The sequence below is a fragment of the Zingiber officinale genome, chromosome 9B, assembly GCF_018446385.1.
Source record: "Zingiber officinale cultivar Zhangliang chromosome 9B, Zo_v1.1, whole genome shotgun sequence".
NCBI lineage: Eukaryota > Viridiplantae > Streptophyta > Magnoliopsida > Zingiberales > Zingiberaceae > Zingiber > Zingiber officinale.
This window is the reverse complement of record NC_056003.1, coordinates 112,192,542-112,211,285: the sequence shown is the minus strand read 5'-3', so window position 1 is coordinate 112,211,285 and position 18,744 is coordinate 112,192,542. Positions and strand designations below refer to the sequence as shown.

The window sequence follows — 18,744 nt, the reverse complement described above, 5'->3', positions numbered from 1 at the left end:
GTTTCAAGATATATTGATTGATTTATATTGATTCATATGTATTAATAATGTGAATAAATGCATGAGGAAAAGTTCTACATCATCCACAATGATTGACAGAAAGAGTTGGTTTTTTTTCTTCCATCTAAGATCTCTCATTCTAGTTTGGTTGCTTTACAGTAAAATATTATATTAAGAAACCCATGTATCATTCCTATGCATGGTGTTGCACTACTGTCTTCAGTCTGTCTCCACGCATGTTAGCATCAAGCTAGAACTTCTCTTTGGTGATTCGAGTATTTTAACATCCTTTCTCCACCAACTTGACTCACATGTCACCATCAGAAGAAGCAAAAGTTCTTTAAGGCACCATGACCAACAAGAATCAGTATTTTCCTTTTTTTATTGGACCCTATCGCTGTGGCATAAGATGTCTCGCTCATCCTAGATGTCCCTCTATATCCGTCCTAAGGAAATTGGAAGGAAGATAAATCATGGACTTTCATATGATAATCTACCACACGAGTAACAACTGGACAATCCGTGGGGAGAATTGGGCCCTGTTGATGAATACAAGATTGCGCAGCATTTTTGCTACATCAGTTGCACTGCACACCCTGGTGGTCCTTCCTTTGTGTGCATTCTAAGCCTCTCCTGTCTTCCTCTTGTCGTGTGTGGCTTCACTTCTCTTCAGAAGCCTGTCGAGCTCTTTTATTTCCATAATAAGAATCCAATTTTATCGGCAACTCGCTCACCTCCTCCTCAGCAGCCATGAATGATCACGGAGAAGGAAAAGTGTGCTGTGATTTCCATCCGGAGGAAATAGTTATAGGGGTGTGTGCTCATTGTTTGAAGAAGAGGCTTCTTGTGCTGGCCTCAAAGCAAGGCCAACTTGCTAGTGTGCCCAAGAAGGCCATCAAATTCTCTTCCAGAGCCATGAGGAGGAAGCACATCATTAGAATTCCTAAAGTCCTCGCTCTGGCCGGACCCTTCCTGTATCGGCTCGATTCGCGGTACCGGAGAAGCAAGGATGATTCTGAGAATGATGAGGAAGGTTCAGATGATAGTAATGAAGGTAATCTACCACTCTGTTGCTTATTTCAATGAAAACAAGGACTTGAATGATTTGCTATTTCATTAGTCAGACAAAAGTAGATAATGTTTAGCTTCTAATGATCATGATATATGCTTTGAGATCAAGTTCTTTAAAAATTCTGATAAAATTAGCCCTTGCTTTGATAGACTCATTTATCTCTGTAAAATTTGACGATAACGGGTGTGCTCGGTGGGACACCAAGGAATCCCATTCAACTGGAACTTCTACTGTCACCAACATCAGAAGTGAAACAAACAGAAACAAGCACATGGTGGTGGCAAAAGCTAAGAAGAGCAACACTTTCAAGTGGAAGAAGAGGCTCAGGCAACTCCTACAGCTGACGCAACCGAAGAAGGCGAACGACAAGATCCGCTCGCATTTAGGCTTCGGCAGCAAGGTGGAAGGATCCAAGGGGAGGAGAGGGTGGGTAATCAGGAGCCTAATAAGGAGGAAGACCACCAAGAGGCAGTCAAGACCTTAAAGAGTTATATTTTCATCAGCTTGTTGTGCAAAATGTGTGTGCATGTTTTGTGGACACAGAAGATCATATCTGTATACTGCAAACTAGTAAACTTTCAAATGGTGTTGATGATCTCTGATAGATTCTAGCCGAATCATGAGTTCTAAATCAAGATTTTATACCTAAATCTAGTAATAGAAAAGGAAATTATATAAACTTATAAATGCAGCGGAATTGTTATTGTTCTTTGTATATCCTCTTGATCCAGTGATCCCGCGGAGAAGCAATAGGTGGTAATCTTCCGTTGGGATTTAGGTGATGGGTAGCAGGGAGATCTCAAACTACGGAATCCACATCCATATATATATAACAATGGAACCGAATCCGTTATCAACTTATCATTAATAACGGATCAGGTTAACGGGATTCTACGTATATAAACTCACATCTAAAATACAACTCCTAATAAATTTTAATTAAATTACTTAATGGGTTTGTTCTGTAAAATAACTATCATGTAACTTTGAAGTTACGGATTTGAATCATAGAAATAGACTCTTACAAATATTACAAGGTAAGATTATGTATAATAAATCATATAATATGATCCTTCTTCGAAATTCAGCATGGGCGAAAGCGCACCGAGTTGTCCTTCAAGGTTTAAGGATCACAGAACTTGCATGGCTTTCTGCAAGATTTTTAAGATTAGAAAGCTGTCATTGTTGTCAATTATTGTGAAGCAATTAGATTTCATGTCACAAGTCAATTCAAAGAGGGAAAATTATAGAGAAATAGTCACATTCTGATGTGTTATGGCATGTGGATTACAGTGATGCAAAGGGAAATGTTGGGTCCCGATTAGGTGGCTGGAGTCTTTCAATGTGTTACTGGGTGTAGATTTGGTCGAGTTGTTAAACGCTTTGCAACATTAATTATATGTTTTGGAAAGGAAAGAAAGACAGAAAGAAAAAACAGTGGCATAAACTGTGGTTGTTTTCTGAATAATTTTATAAAATGTTCAAGAAAAGTGAATACAATCATCAAGAGTTCTCCAAAAATACTCATCAATTCAATCACCATTGGAACAGAGAAAACAATGCAAAACTTGTGGAAGTTTTCTGAACCTAAAATGCCCATTCCTGAACCACAAAATAATCACAATTAAGAAATGAAATTTTCGTCAACGAATACATATCATGAAATAAGTGAACAGGAATACGAGCATATAGCACATCACAATTAATAGCTTGATGCATCAGCTATTAAAAGTTGGAATTGCATTCAGCTCCCATGTTCTATCAAGCAACTAAGTCGATCCCCCACGAAAGATATATTTTAGAAAAATAAAATTAGCAGAAATTATATGTAAAGGGATGCTCTCAAAAGGAAGAGGTGCCATGTTTACTGTCACTAGAGTGAAATACTTCCAAGAAGTAAATTAGCTACCATGTAATCAACATACTATGTGAGACTGTGAGACCTAAATCGATGTCAAAAGAGATGCATCACGATAATAATTTGAGCTAATTGTATCGGCTGTTTTATCATCTGCATAAAGAAAGGAAGTCATAAAATTTCCATGTCCTACTAGGGCTATAAACGAGTCAAACCGAACCAAGTTTTATAGTGTTCAAATTTGTTTGATAAGATAATCGAGACAAGCCTAAAATACGCCAAGCTGTTAAAATTATTGTTCAAGCTTGGCTTGATTCCCTTTTTATGAGTTTGACCTTGGTTCAAGCTTGGTTTGAGCTTGGTTCGTTTAGATGTTCTCGAGTTCTCAATTCAAATTTGTTAGATAGTTTGAAACTTTTACATTTTAAGCATTGTTTGATTGGTTATTGAACTTGATAATATAAACTTTTTTTGTTCATTTGAAAGTTTCTTTATTTATTTAGCATAAGAGTTTTATTGATGAGCATGATTCATGAATATTGTTCATGAACGTTATTCACAAATATTATTTAAGAACGTTGTTCACATATGTTGTTCACGAATATTAACGAGCTAAACACATTTGTGTTCAAGTTTGTTCCAGTTGTTCGCTCAGTTTAATGAGTTGTTCAAGTTTATTCATTTAATTGATTTTAATATGTGTATTGAATGAATATAAACCAAATCGAATACCAAATTTATTCACGAATATTTGATTAATTTACAACCCTATCTCCTACAGTTAATGGACAAGTTGAAAGCAGTAATATTCTTTCTTTCAAGTGAGCCACAACCATTTATAACTTATATAAGCGTGTAAAGAAACTAGAAAAAGATTCTAAAATAACTGCCTATTGAGAATGATACTTCTTATTTTGCATGCTGCTAACTTTTTTTCCGTTAATATAGAAATGACTTTGATTTGTCAATGAAGAATTTCAAAGTCAATTGAAGATGTAATTGTTAGATATATGTGAATGGCTAAAAGGTAGAAGAGGTATGAAATTTCATTGTGAATGAGACTTTAGTCTCATATTGGGAGTTTCAAGACATATTGATTGGTTTATATTGATTCACATGCATTGATGATATGAACAAATGCATGGTGAGAGACTCTCTCTCACGTGTGGGTGTGTAGGGAGTACAAATCCAAGGCTCGGATTACATTGAATTAAGTTGACTCATGTGCAAGCATGACTTGTGCACGCCGAATGCCGGACCGGTTGGGATAAAATTTGTCCAAGTGGAACAACCAACATTTTGACGTTGCCTGAGACCACAGGCAAAAGGTTACATGCTTAAAAAGTTGAAACTCTCCACCTACGTTCCCCTTCTCTTCTGTCGTACATCCTTTCTCAGCGGAGTGCAGTGCACATGCTAACAGTCGGGTACTGAATCTGTTTCAAGGAAACTACGACCCTCGCAGGCCTTAGTATATCAGCTTGCTCAAATTCTGCATTCACTCGGCCCTCTACTCGCCTTGCCTCTTTTTCGCTTGGCTGTATGCTCGTCCGGCCGCAACTCGTTCAGCCTCTTCTTCGCTCGGTTGCATGTCGGTTCGACCTCTGCTCGCCCTGCCTCTTCTTCGCTCCATTGCACCCCTGTCTGGCCGCAGCTCGCTGGGCCCCTTCTTCGCTCAACTACATGCCCATTGCGCCTCAGCTCACTCGATCAGTTCGCTCGGCCGCTCGTTCGCTTGCTCACTCGACTGCCCGGTCACTTGGTCTGCGGCTTGCTCGGCCTCTTTGCTCGTTGGGCCGCTCACTCACTCAGTCAGTCACTTGCCCGACCGCTCGCTTAGTCTGCTTGGCTGTCCGCTCGCTCGCCCAGCTGGTCACTCGTCTGCGTTCAACACTTAGCAGAAATCAACCCCTGTTGACAGTCTAAGATTATCTGTTCAAATCATCTCGATAGATAAATTTAATTTAATTTAGTATATTTAAATTTATCTGATTTTTAAAATCTCTGGCAACTTATTATTTTGTCCAATAGAAATTCCAAAAAAAAAAAATTATCTCTGTCAAGTCTGCATTATACCAAAAAGGAAAACAATTTTCTGATTCACTGAAAAGAAAAATGCATGTACCAAAAGAAGACATGAAAACAGTATCAATACACCACTTGTCAACTATAGCTATTGCAACAAAGGAGAGAAGTAAAACAAATTGAAGTTATGTGGTATTGCAGCGGTTGTATCCAAAGAATAAAGTGAAAATATTGTCAGATTTTCTATATATATTATAAGCAGAAAATGTTTCTATACTATTACAGTCAGCACTATACATTCCAAGTATAAATCTTTGTCATCATACACATCATCAAGATGAAGTTGTTGAACAATATGTAGCTAATTTAACCTATTCTGAATCACAAAAAATTGCATAGGGAGATAAGACACTGGCAGGGTAATGTATCAAGTTGTAACATAGGCAAAGATGGTGGAAATGGAGACATACATTAATATGGTAGAGTAATTAAGACCGAAAACTATTATGAAAACAAAAACATTATAATGAAGACACTGAATTATTTTTCAAATCTCAAACTTTTTCTGGACTCATGTTCACCTCTTTGAATTAAATATCCAATTATTGTGTTTGTATGTCATAAGGATAATAACACTAACTCAAAGGTAATGGTTTTCTAAGAACAAAACAAGGAGAAATTTTGGGAAAGAAAGGTAAAAGAAGAGAAAGATATGCAGCAAAAGTTAGATCGGGATCAGCAGCAATCAAACTCAGCATTGTGTTCTACAATTGAACATTAGACCTTGTAAATCAAGCTAGATATTGGTCAATATTGGGGATGAGTAAAATAATAGTTAAATCAAATTAACAAATTGAAATCGGAAGTTCGGTTCGGTTAATTCAAAATTTTATTTATATTTTTTTTTAAAAAAAATATTGATTAATTTGATTAGTTCAATATAGGATTTAGAATTTAAGATATCAATTTAGCCAAATAAACTGAACTAGAGATCATCAGTCAACTGTTATATTTTATCAATATTCTGATGACCACGGACAACGACTCAAAGATTAATTTTCTTTTATTGGAAGCAAATTATAGGGCAACTCATATATCATTGGAAAGTCATGGATATCTACTTTCTAATAAAAAATGGTGTTCAAAAATAATATTCCTATAAGAAGTTATGATCATATTGTTGGAGAATTAGTTTTGAACCAATTAGTGTATGTGAATAAGAAATCATATGGATTGGTGAGATGATTTAATCTGGATCACGTTCACATCTTTGAATTAAATATCCAATTATTGTGTTTGTATGTCATAAGGATAAAACACTAACTTAAAGGCCAGGTAATGGTTTTCTAAGAACACAATAAGGAGAAATTTGGGGAAAAAGATGTAAAAGAAGAGAAAGATATCTGGGGAAAGTTAGATCAGGATCAGCAACAGCTGAACTCAGGCATTGGTTCTACAATCAAACATTAGACCTCGTAAATCAAGCCAAATATTAGTCAAGATTAGGGAATGAGCAAATATTAATTAAATCGAATTAACCGACTGAAATCGAAAGTTTGGTTCGGTTAATTCAAAATTTTATTTTTATTTTATTAAAATATCGATTAATTCCATTAGTTTTGTTTAATTTTATATTTAGAATTTAAGATATAAGTTTAACCGAATAAACTGATCCAGGTGTTACCAATCAACTATTATATTTTATCAATCGATTGATCATCCCAAACTGTGACTCAAAATGACACAGAAACATTTTAAAAGACATCTCAAATTTTAATGGCAACTTCAAAGATTAATCTATTTTTATTGGGAACAAATTATAAGGCAAACCATATATTTTGGAAAACTATGGATGTCTAATTTCCAACAAAACAAACAGTACTCAAAAATAATATTCTTACGAGAAGTTATGGTTATTTTTGACTAAGTCTGCAGGATTGGAAATTTACTCAGGAAAGGTTTGAAATGGTACTCGGGAAAGATTAATCTACTCAAGAAAGATGAATTGGTAATTTTTGAAATAGCACACTTTAAGTTTGGTTTTACCCCAAAGACGCACCCAAATTTTAGAATTCTCAAAAGGCACACCTGATTTCAATTTTACCCCTTTGACAACTATTGATTCTTTTCTCTTTTCTTTCCTCTCTCTCCTTTGCATTCAACAATCTCTTTCTTTTGCATTTCTCATTTGCATGCAACATCTATTCTTTTTTCTTTCCTCTCACCTTTACATACAATATCTTTTCTCTTTCGGCTATAAGTTAATCCCATGATTTACCTCCATTCACATAACCTGGGACAAGTTGTAAAGGTACCTGGGTAACCATAATCACCTTTCTTACCATTTTCTCTCTTTTCTTTTCTTTTAAATTATATTATCCTCTAAATTTATTTTTTTCAAGGGTTAATGAAATATTAAAATTATTTTTTTTTCAATTTTTTAATATCCAATTATAAAAAATAAATGAATAATATGAATTAATTTTATTAACAAAAATAATTTAAAAATAAAATAAAAAATCACTTTAGTGTTAGTTTTTACAACTTAAATATAACATATCACTCGTTGTGGTGTTAATTTTCAAAGATTAGCATCATATTGTATGTTCTGATCACACACTGTGGTGTTGGTTTCTGAAGACAAGCACCATAGTGGTGTTGGTCTTTAGAAACCATCATCATAGTATTCTAAAGGTTTCAAATAGTTTTGAGCACTACTGGGAGGGATTTAAAAGAGTAAACGATGACTTATTTGAACTCATGTTCACCTAATAAACCTATAGATGTTAGAATGAGTTCGATCAGTGCTCTCTAGGTCTATCAATGGATTTTGACTGAAATCCATTGATGGACCTAGGAGACTCGAATATCTAAAATTTTACAATGAGATGGAAGGGTGGAGTATGTAGAAGAATATGGTGAGAAATCCTAATCCTCTCATTGATGAATCTAGGGGAGTTAGATTTCTGAAAATTTACAATGAGATGGAAACGTGGAGTATGTGGAAGAGATATATAGCGAGAATTCCTAGTCCCGAGTCTCCTACACGAAGTAATAAGCCTGTGTCAATAGACACAAAGTCTGAAACTTTCTAAATCTTTTGAGTAATGTTGGGGATCCTTTATGATGATAAGGGAGGGCACATTTGGACTCCTGAGCATTGCAGAAACCTACATGAGTTAGAATGAGCCTGATCAGAGTTCTCTAAGTCCATCAATGAATTTTGATCAAAATTCATTACGGACCTAGGAGACTTGAATTTCCAAAAACTTGTAATGAGATGAGAGAAAGGTTAGTGTATAGAAGGTATATGTGGTGTCCAATATTGGTCCTAGGACATGTAAGTAAAATTATGGTTGTGTGCTAGCTAGAACAGATGTTGGTGCTAGTTTTCGAAGATCAACACCACAGTGGTGCTGATCTTCAGAACCCAACACCATAATATTAGTTCTAATCACATATTGTGGTGTTGGTTTTTGAAAAGCAGCATCATAGTGATACTAGTCTTTAGAAACCAACAACGCATTATTTTGAAGGTTTCAAATCATTTTGAGCATAGCTGGGAGGGATTTAAAAGAGTAAATGAAGTCTTATTTGGACTGAGATTCACCTAGTAAAGTTATAGGAGTTCGAATGAATCTGATCGGAGCTCTCTAGGTCCATCAATGAGTTTTGATTGAATGGACCTAGGAGACTCGAATTTTTAGAAATTTAACAATAAGATGGAAGTGCGGAGTATGTAAAAGGGATATATGGCAAGAAATCTCAGTTCTTAGTCTCCTACACGAAGTTATAGGCCCGTGTCAATTGGTACAAAATCTTGTACTTTCTAATCCTTTTGAGCAATATTGGTAATCTTTTGTTAGCAGATGAAGAGCATAAAAAAAACTATAACACTCAAGATGGGAGGAAACTACTTCTTCTTCTTTCTTCATATCTAAATTGTTAAATACATAGGGTATTTATAGGAAGTATCCAAGATGTATCTACATAAATACATGAATCAATATTAAATGAGGTACATGCATTATCCAAAAAGTCATTCATGAATCTTCCAATATTCATGCACATAATATTAAATAACTTTAATTCTGGTTTATATTTTCAACATCCTCTCTTAAACCAGATTTATTACTCCAAGTAAAAGCTGAATTTCCCATAAAGAAAAGAAACTCAATAGTACTTTTTCGACTATCAATATCACCGACCCAATCACTATCACAATAGCCAACAAGCATAAAGTCTTCCAAGAAAGTATACACGATACCATAATTGATTGTACCTTTGATGTAGCGAAGAATTTGGTTCTTTGTCATGGGCATCTTAGCAAGCAATCTTCCACTATCATCTTTCAATGTCAAGTATTTATCTTTTAGGTGAATATGATAATTCTTTTCCAATAATTGGCCCAAACTCAAAATGTTTCATGGCTGACACATAAAATACATTGGAAATTAATTGATGATTTCCATCTTTTGAACGAATCAAAATCGTACCTTTTCCTTTCACTTGAACTTTCGAAGAGTCACCAAAAGTTATATCTCCATCGGTTGATTCATCAAGTTCCACGAACAAATTTCTCCTTCCGCAAATGTGGCTACTTGCGCCGGAATCAAGATACTATGTACTCTCATTCTCATCTTTATCATTTTTGCAAGCTAGAAGCAAAGTAGAGCCCAAATCTTCTTTTGCATCATTGCTCTCCACATAATTATTTGTCTCCTCCATATTATTTCTGCATTCTCAAAAATAGTGGCCAAGACGATGACAATTAAAACACTCAACTTCAGATTTGTCATACCTCATTTGATGACCTCCATGACTTCTACCTCTTCCACGACTTCTTCTTTGATTGAAGTTTTGACTCCTCTCATTATTATATGAGGTGTTTTTGTCACATCGTCCACCTCTTCCATAACCACGACCTCAACCTTGGCCCTGCCCTCGAGATCCTCCACGTCCGCGACCTCTTTGGGATGTGCCTTGGTTTGTGTCCTTCAATGATAGCTTTGCTTTCAAAGCCTTGTTCAATCGATTTTTGAACCGATTTTATCAATCTTTCTTCGTGTGCTTGTAAAGATCCGACAAGTTCATCAACGGTCATGGTGTCTAGATCTTTAGACTCTTCGATGACAACCACGATATAATTAAATCTTGGATCCAAAGATCTCAAAATCTTCCCAACAATACGATCATCTTTCATATCATCTCCGTATCTTTTCAATTGATTTGTGACAACCAATACTCTTGAGAGATAATCCGAAATAGATTCGGAATCCTTCATGTGCAGAGATTCAAACTCTCCTCTCAATGTTTGGAGACGTACCTTTTTTTCAGTTTATCAATACCTTTAAATGAAGCTTGAAGAGTTTCCCATGCTTGCTTGGAAGTAGTTGCCACAGCAACTTTCTCAAACATCTTTTCATCCAAACTTTGATGGATGAGGGTGAGCGCCTTTTGGTCCTTCTTCTTTGCGGATGCCACATTTTCATCAACGTCATTCTCCACAGGATCTCAAGCTTCATATGATCCAAGCAAAGCCTTCATTCTTATGCACCAATTATCATAATTTTCCTTGGTGAGAGATAGAACAACAAATGAGGTTCCATTCGACATTTTCCTTCAAGCTTTGTCTCCAAACACAAATGGCAACTCTAATACCAATTTGTTAGCAGACGAAGAGCATAAAAAAAACAATAACACTCAAGATGGGAGGAAACTACCTCTTCTTCTTTCTTCATATCTAAATTGTTAAATACATAGGATATTTATAGGGAGTACCCAAGATGTATTTACATAAATACATGAATCAATATTAAATGAGGTACATGCATTATCCAAAGAGTCATTCATGAATCTTCTAATATTAAATAACTTTAATTCTGATTTATATTTTCAATATGATAATGAAGGACATATTTTGACTTCTTTTTATATTATTAATTTTTTTTTTAAATAGTCAACTCCACAAGAAATAATAGACATCAAATGATTCATCGAGAGTTACCTCGGCGAGATCCCTCCATACCCAAGTCATCCTAATATCCTAAATAGTATAATAGAAAGAAAATAAACAATAAGAGAAAGAAAATAGAAAACACATCATGACTATGCCACCCTTTAGTCTGCTGAGCAACTAAATGAGTTCAGACAGCCGGAAGGGACCGGCCTAATGGTCAAACTAGGTCGGATTAGGTTGGCAAGTTAGACTAGCTTAGTGGGCTTAAAAGTTGGCAGCCTGATAGGTCAGGCTAGATCGCAGGTGGGCAAGTTAACATGTCAGTTAGTCAGATCAGCTCAACTCAATAGCTTGACTAAGTGTGATCTAGATAATAATGGCTCAGCAAGATGACTGGATTAGTTGGGGGACGGATCACGTAGACGCATCTTGCTGATATGGAGTAGGCTGTATCCAACTAAATTATAGGAAAAACAGTTTCAACTTGAAAGTGGTGGTTTCAATGCCCATAGATACTCTAACAACCATTAAGCGCAAGAAGGAACAGGATTTCACAATGTTCGTGAAAGATACTGGAGAAGTTAGATTCAGATCCCAACAAAGTAAGTGCAGGGCAAACCAAGAGAAGAAAAAGAGAAAACAAAAGAAGTCTAGGATTTGAAAAAACTAGGTGAAAGAATCAGACAAATCCAGTCGCCGATGAACAAGGAATCAGACAAATCCAAATTTCACAAGCTGGTTGATGATTCCAATCCAAGCCTTGGAATCCTAACCCCCAATCCCAGTGGCGCCAAATCATCAACAACACACTTTTTTTTTCTGCATCCATAAGCATCAGTGTATAAATCTCCTCGATCTCTTCTTCTCCCTCCGTCAAATTGAGCTCAGAGGTAGACCGTTCAACAATGTCGAATACTACCGTGCCGCTCGCGTACCAGGCGTACACTTCGTTGGCGGTGCCGGAATGGCTGAACAAGGGAGACAACGCGTGGCAGATGATCTCGGCGACTCTGGTGGGGCTGCAGTCCGTGCCGGGGCTGGTGATCCTCTACGGCAGCATCGTGAAAAAGAAATGGGCGGTGAACTCGGCGTTCATGGCGCTCTACGCCTTCGCGGCCGTGGTCCTCTGTTGGGTCACCTGGGGCTACAGCATGTCCTTCGGCCACCAGATGCTTCCTTTCTGGGGCAAGGCCATGCCGGCGCTGGGCCAGAAGTTCCTCATCCAGCAGGCGAAACTGCCCACCACCACTCACAATTTCCACGACGGCACCGTGGAGTCGGCCATGATCACTCCTTTCTACCCCATGGCCACCATGGTCTACTTCCAGTGCGTCTTCGCCGCCATCACGCTCATCCTCCTTGCCGGCTCGCTCCTCGGACGGATGAACATCCGCGCCTGGATGATGTTCGTCCCCCTCTGGCTCACCTTCTCCTACACCGTCGGCGCCTTCTCTCTATGGGGCGGCGGCTTCCTTTTCCAATGGGGCGTCATGGACTACTCCGGCGGCTATGTCATCCACCTCTCCTCCGGCATCGCCGGCTTCACCGCTGCCTACTGGGTACAAAACTATTGACTTCCGCATTTGAACAAACAGCTATTGTGCTCAAGCGTCGAAATGAACGCAGGTAGGGCCTCGCTCGACTAAGGACAGGGAGAGGTTTCCGCCTAACAACGTGTTGCTGATGCTCGCCGGCGCGGGGCTGCTGTGGATGGGGTGGGCCGGGTTCAACGGCGGAGACCCCTACTCGGCTAACATCGACTCGTCGATGGCGGTGCTGAACACGAACATCTGCGCCGCCACCAGTCTCCTCGTCTGGACCTGCCTCGACGTCATCTTCTTCAAGAAGCCTTCGGTGATCGGCGCGGTGCAGGGGATGATCACCGGCCTGGTCTGCATCACTCCCGCCGCTGGGTTGGTCCAAGGTTGGGCGGCCATCTTGATGGGCGTGCTCTCGGGGAGCATCCCTTGGTTCACCATGATGGTGGTGCACAAGCGGTCGCGGCTCCTGCAGAAGGTGGACGACACCCTCGGCGTCTTCCACACCCACGCGGTGGCGGGATTCATCGGCGGCGTCTCCACGGGGCTGTTCGCCGAGCCCACCCTCTGCAACCTCTTCCTCCCGGTCACCAACTCGCGCGGGGCCTTCTACGGCGGCGTAGGCGGGGCGCAGGTGTTCAAGCAGATCGTCGGCGCTCTGTTCATCATGGCGTGGAACGTCATCGTGACCTCCGTCATCTGCGTGGTCATCGGGATGGTGATGCCGCTGCGGATGCCGGAGGAACAGCTAGCCATCGGCGACGACGCGGTGCACGGGGAGGAGGCCTACGCGCTATGGGGAGACGGCGAGAAGTACGATGTCAACAGGCACGGCAACGGCTCGTACGGCAACGAGATGTTGGAGACGTCGAAGCCGGCGACCGGAGTCGGAGGAATCAACTTCTAAAATAAGCAACATTTATAAATTAAAATGTGTTGAGAAGGGCTTTGTGTTGTGTTGACTTTACAGTGGTTTCATAATTAAATTGGCAACCAAATAAAGTAAAGTGGAGCTTTTTCTTTGATTATGACTTTGAGAACCGCCTTCGCAGCTGTAGTCATGATAATTCCAATTAATTTTATTCACTATTTACCTATTGTTTCGATCCTATAAATTTTTTTTTATCAATTATCAAGATAAATGAGAGAGTACATACGATGATCAATCTAGAAATTTAATATCCTTGAATTACATCCGAAGAAATTTTTTATAAATATACTATAATTAAAGATCGAAATCGTGAATGTCTATATAGCAATTTAAATATCATACCGGCATCATAGCCTGGGGACACAGGTGTAGTCATCTGAGAGCCATGATTATATTGTTCACATGTGTAAATATTACTTCGGAGTCATGATTCTAGTCCCTGTTTAGAAAATCTCCTTGAATAAGGTTAAATAAGTCTATATGATTTATCCCTTTCAAACGGTACGGAGGTGACGATTTTATGTTTTACCATCGGAGTATAGTTTGCATGTACAAAATTCGGTCAGCCTGAGGCTTGGTGTGATGATACAAAACAAAGTGCATTTGTCAAACAATCAGCGTTTAATTTCCATGTGGGATATGACAATTGAACTATAAGCTCTAGCGTTACCTTAAGGGTACATTTAATCAAGTCATCATGTATAACCTTGGTTATGTGATTATCAAATAATCACATAACCAAGGTTATAGAAAATAAAACATAACCAAATGTTGTTTGGTTCAACTTAGGTAATGCAACAAAAACTTGTTTGTTTGAAGGTTTAATGAATACCCTAATTTAATATTGTACCGTATTACCCTCAGTTACAAAACCAACTATACATAATATTATTATTATTATTATTATTATTATTTATTTATTTATTTTTTAATGTTTTTTTATTTTTTTTTTCTGTATATTTTTTTTATTTTTTATGTGTTTTTTTATTTTTTAATGTTTTTATATTTTTATATTATTTATATTTATATTTTTTTTAGTTTTTTACATTTTTTAAATTTTAATTTTAATTTATTTATTTTATTTTTAATTTTAAAATTTATATATATATTTTAAATTTTTTTAAATTTTAAAAAACTTTTAAATTTTTATAATTTTTTTTTTAAAAAAAAAATTTAAATTTTTTTAACATTTTTAAAAATTTTATTTTTTATTTTTAAATTTTTTTTTATTTTTTTTAATTATTTATTTTTTAAAAAAAATAAATTTTTAAAATTTTTAAAACATTTTTTTTTATATTTTTTTACATTTTTTTCTCTTTTTTTCATGTTTTTTCTTATCGGAGGGTATTTTTGGTAAAAAAAATTTGTTAACCCCGGAATCAACAAAAACCTTAGTTTTCTGAGGTTTTTTGATTCCGGACTGCATGACCCTTTTGCTGACGTGTCGGGCATGGAACATTACTTGGGAATCATCGAATACCTAAACCAAATAAGATTTTTGTTGATAACCTTAGATGAATAACCAAGGTTATCAAGAATAACTCCGAACCAAATCACCCTAAGAGTCACCGTCTAGATTTAATTGGCAGAAGGAATGTGAGGTTGGACGGTGATTAAATGGATTATACGATTTAAATATCTGATAAAAAAAGTGTATGAAATCCTATACATAAAAAATTTAAATAAAATGTAAAAGAAAAATCAAAACTATATATATATATATATATATATATATATATATATATATTAAAAAATGGTTATACTATTATAATAGCTCTCACAAAGCTTTGTCAAAGGTATTTTATACTGATTACCGAAGCAAGTATTTTAAGTAATTTTGGTTGTTTTTATCGACTATTTTGATTAAAATTGTTTCAATAATATTTAATCAATTTTAATTAATATTAAGTACTTTTAAATTAATATTAAATAATTTATGTAATTTTGAATATGTTAGAGTAACTTTGGTTAAAGCTACAAAGCTACAATAATAATGATTAAGACCTTCATGTTATAAATATATGAGATAATAATTATAATAATCGGAAGTTAAAATTTGATAGAGAATTTCATCATCTAGATGTAAGTTTCTATCGATATATTTGTCAATTTAAATTCCTATTAAATTCTCTCTTAATGATGTGGGATAGTGATAATATGACGGTATCATATTTTACTTATATATAGTTTAGGATTTAATATTTAGGATATATAAATTGTGTGTAATTATTTTTTATTTTTTTTTAATTTAGGATTTAGGTCTTAGTATTTAGGGTGGATAATATTTTTTTAATTTTAGGTTTAGGGTATATTATTTTTAATTTTTTAAAAAATTTAAAATTTAAGATATAATATTTAAGAGGTGTCATATTTCACTCACAGCCGCGCTGCATGCACATCCGACTAATTCACGAGTAGTGTTTTTTTTTTTAAATTTATTTTATATTTGTACGAGGAATTGATAATTTGCTTGGATGCTTTGAAGTATTCATTGTGTAATATTATAATATTTAGAGAAATAATATTTATCTAGAAAATTCATCTAGAAAATTTTTAAGTGGTGGATTTTATTATTTATGTGTATATCCTTAAAAATTTTCTAGATAAATTTTTTAGATAAATATCATAGCTCTAATATTTAATAAAAAATTTTATTAAAATTTATTCGAAGAAGAGGGAGACGAGGAGGATAGAGGTATTTTAGAAATGATAAATATATGAAAAATAAAACATTATAAGGATAAAAATTAGAAATATGAAAATTTTAAGATCGTTTTATTAAAGAGAGGGAGAGAGAAATGGGGAGAGAGGAACTGAAAAAAAACCGTACTGGAATATGTGCACGTGGCGCTTCCCTAGTTCGCATGCAAGTTTTTTTTATAATTAAAGAAGGCGCTTCGCTTAGCTTTCAGTTATCGGACTTTCGAAGCATCGACCATGGCGAAACCAACGCTTTTCCCCATCGCCTTCGCCCTCCTCCTCCTCCTCTTCCTCTCCTCTCTATCGGCCTCGGAAACGGCGGCGGAGGAGAAGGAAGACGCATCCGTATACATCGTCTTCGTCGAGGAGCCAGCGGGCGAGGAGCCCGAGGCTTTCCATATCCGAACCCTCGCTGCCGTCCTCGGGAGGTCGTTCTCTGTCCTTATTCCCACCCTACCCTTGAGGGCTTCTACGGGATCTTCTCCTTTGGCCCTCTCTAGTGTTAGGGTTTCAATATCAGCGGTGAAGATGTTAATTTTGATTCGATTTCGTGGTGTAGTGAGGAAGCGGCGGAGCAGGCGATCCTCTTCCATTACACGCACGCGGCGTACGGGTTCGCTGCCAAGCTGACTCCGAAACAGGCCGAGAAGTTAAAGAGTGAGTTCATTTCCCCATCCCTTTTTTTCCAAGAGATTATTGTGCTTCGATGTTCTAGTTTGCTTGCTAATCCTTGGATCATACCTAGTTCATTTTATCAGAACACCTGCTGTACTCTAACTATTCGATAGCTCATTTACCATGCGGATTGCAATTCTTCCATTTTTTATCAACAAGTTTCAGATGTCAAATTATGCTCTGGGCTCTGGGCGCACAATTCATGATTCTGTAGACCTCAAGGGATCTTTTTGGATATTGTTGTTTTAATGAATACGATTGGGGTTTTGGGCTCATGATACCATGTGTATTTGTGTGCTTAGTAATGGAAATAATCTAGATTTCAAGGCACTAGTTTGCTCAGCTGATAATTAGGGCTGTAAATGACCCCTAATTAAGCCAAGTTTAGTGTTCAATCTTGTTTGATAAGATAACCAAGTCAAGCCAAGTTGAGCCTAAAATGAACCAAATCATTGAAATAATCTAAATTTCAAGGAACTAGTTTGCTCAGCTGATAAGGGCATAGAGAAATCTAACCAGTTTAGGGTCAGTAAAGAGTTTTGGGGATAAAGATCATCCTCCTTTAGAGATTTTTCCCCTCAGTCATCCCTTAGATTCAATTCTTAGTTAGGCCTACATGGGAGTCTCTTAAATTCAGCTAGCGATCAGTGCTTGAACCAAGATTTGTACAACAATGAATATTGCTTCATACATACCCTCACTTCCTGTAACAATATACAATTTTCTAGGCAATAAATGTTGCTTCTTACTCTCACTTTGTAACAATATTCAATTTTCTCTTTCGAATCGAACAACATATGCAATCGATGTTTCGTGCCAGCGAGAAGTGTCTTTGCATTCATCACCATCACCCTTTTGATTGTTTCTGACTAATGGTTGCTGGAACTCCCTTCTTTTATCATTGTCACCACATCAACAACAATATATGTCTGGCACATTTTGTCTTTATCATTTTTTAATTGCTAATTTCCGACAATAAGTCCTTCCCTTCTTCTAGAGTTTTCAACATCCTCATTTAGAATGTCGAAGTCGCGCGAGGGATTGTTCGTCTCTCTCGATAGACAATGTTTAGAAACTTGAACAGCGCCATTTAGAAAAAAAAATTAGTCACCCTATCTGAATTCCTCTATCAACAGCATTCTAGTAAACAAGAAACATCTTGTCTTGTGATTTTTTTAAAGTTTCTAATCTGTATCATCGAACCATTTTGCAGAGCAACCGGGTGTTCTCGAAGTTATGCCGAGTCGGACTTATAGCATTCACGATCCAACAACCTCTGCTAGTGCTCAGTTGAGTGTTATTTGATAACTGGAGGATGCTTAAGTTCGTTTTCTTCTTAACTTGTCGATGTCAGACATCCGAATAAGTGAATAAAATTTCACATTTGTGTTATTCTATTAATCACACATTTCCTTAATCGGTTCGATCGGAGAGGTACATTTTTTACAATTCTGAAAATTAATGAGCTAAAAATAATTTCGTGGGGGCAATTTGATGAATATTAATTTTCATGCCAGTCTTAGTTTGTTGTGGTGCTTTAAATAATGTGAATGTTAAATAAGTTTTGAAACACTCTAACTTTTTACTCGGATTGAATCATAAAATGTATCATATAATAAATTGAAATTCATTTAGAGATCGATATTTGTTATCGAATTTAATCCGTAATGATCCAGTCTTAGGCTCAAAAAGCGTTGTTTAAAGTCATTTTGGAGGTTCCGAAGAATTTTAATTCTCATTATTAAGATTATTTTCTATATTATAGTAGTTACAAAATCGTAGTTGCTATAACATGTGTAGTAACTACAATTTCGTATCTATTACAATGCACCCGACTAGTTAGAGTTTACAATTTAGATTGACTCGTTCTATCGAACAATTTAAGTGGATTTAGTTGAAATTTTATCAATTTATTTAAACGTAGGTCGAGGTGGGCTGACCCTCTTGGGCTCGCAACCCGCATGGATTGGCCCACAATGAGTTTAG

The 18,744-nt window shown here is 36.5% G+C and overlaps 3 protein-coding genes across 3 annotated transcripts; all 3 read left to right on the top strand.

Moving 5' to 3' along the window:
* Window positions 1-522: 522 nt before the first annotated feature.
* LOC122024815 lies at window positions 523-1,678 on the top strand. Its single transcript, XM_042583529.1, has 2 exons — window positions 523-1,054; window positions 1,222-1,678. The coding sequence occupies exons 1-2, from the start codon at window positions 751-753 to the stop codon at window positions 1,554-1,556; spliced, it is 639 nt and encodes a 212-aa protein (XP_042439463.1). The 5' UTR covers window positions 523-750; the 3' UTR covers window positions 1,557-1,678.
* A 10,112-nt stretch (window positions 1,679-11,790) lies between these two features.
* LOC122022548 (ammonium transporter 3 member 1-like) lies at window positions 11,791-13,498 on the top strand. The gene is made up of 2 exons (XM_042580579.1): window positions 11,791-12,473; window positions 12,541-13,498. Exons 1-2 carry the CDS (start codon window positions 11,820-11,822, stop codon window positions 13,357-13,359), a joined length of 1,473 nt encoding a protein of 490 aa, XP_042436513.1. The 5' UTR covers window positions 11,791-11,819; the 3' UTR covers window positions 13,360-13,498.
* Window positions 13,499-16,299: 2,801 nt separating this feature from the next.
* LOC122022587 (subtilisin-like protease SBT3.1) lies at window positions 16,300-18,113 on the top strand. Its single transcript, XM_042580621.1, has 3 exons — window positions 16,300-16,511; window positions 16,643-16,740; window positions 17,972-18,113. The coding sequence occupies exons 1-3, from the start codon at window positions 16,321-16,323 to the stop codon at window positions 18,061-18,063; spliced, it is 381 nt and encodes a 126-aa protein (XP_042436555.1). The 5' UTR covers window positions 16,300-16,320; the 3' UTR covers window positions 18,064-18,113.
* The last annotated feature ends 631 nt before the right edge of the window (window positions 18,114-18,744 follow it).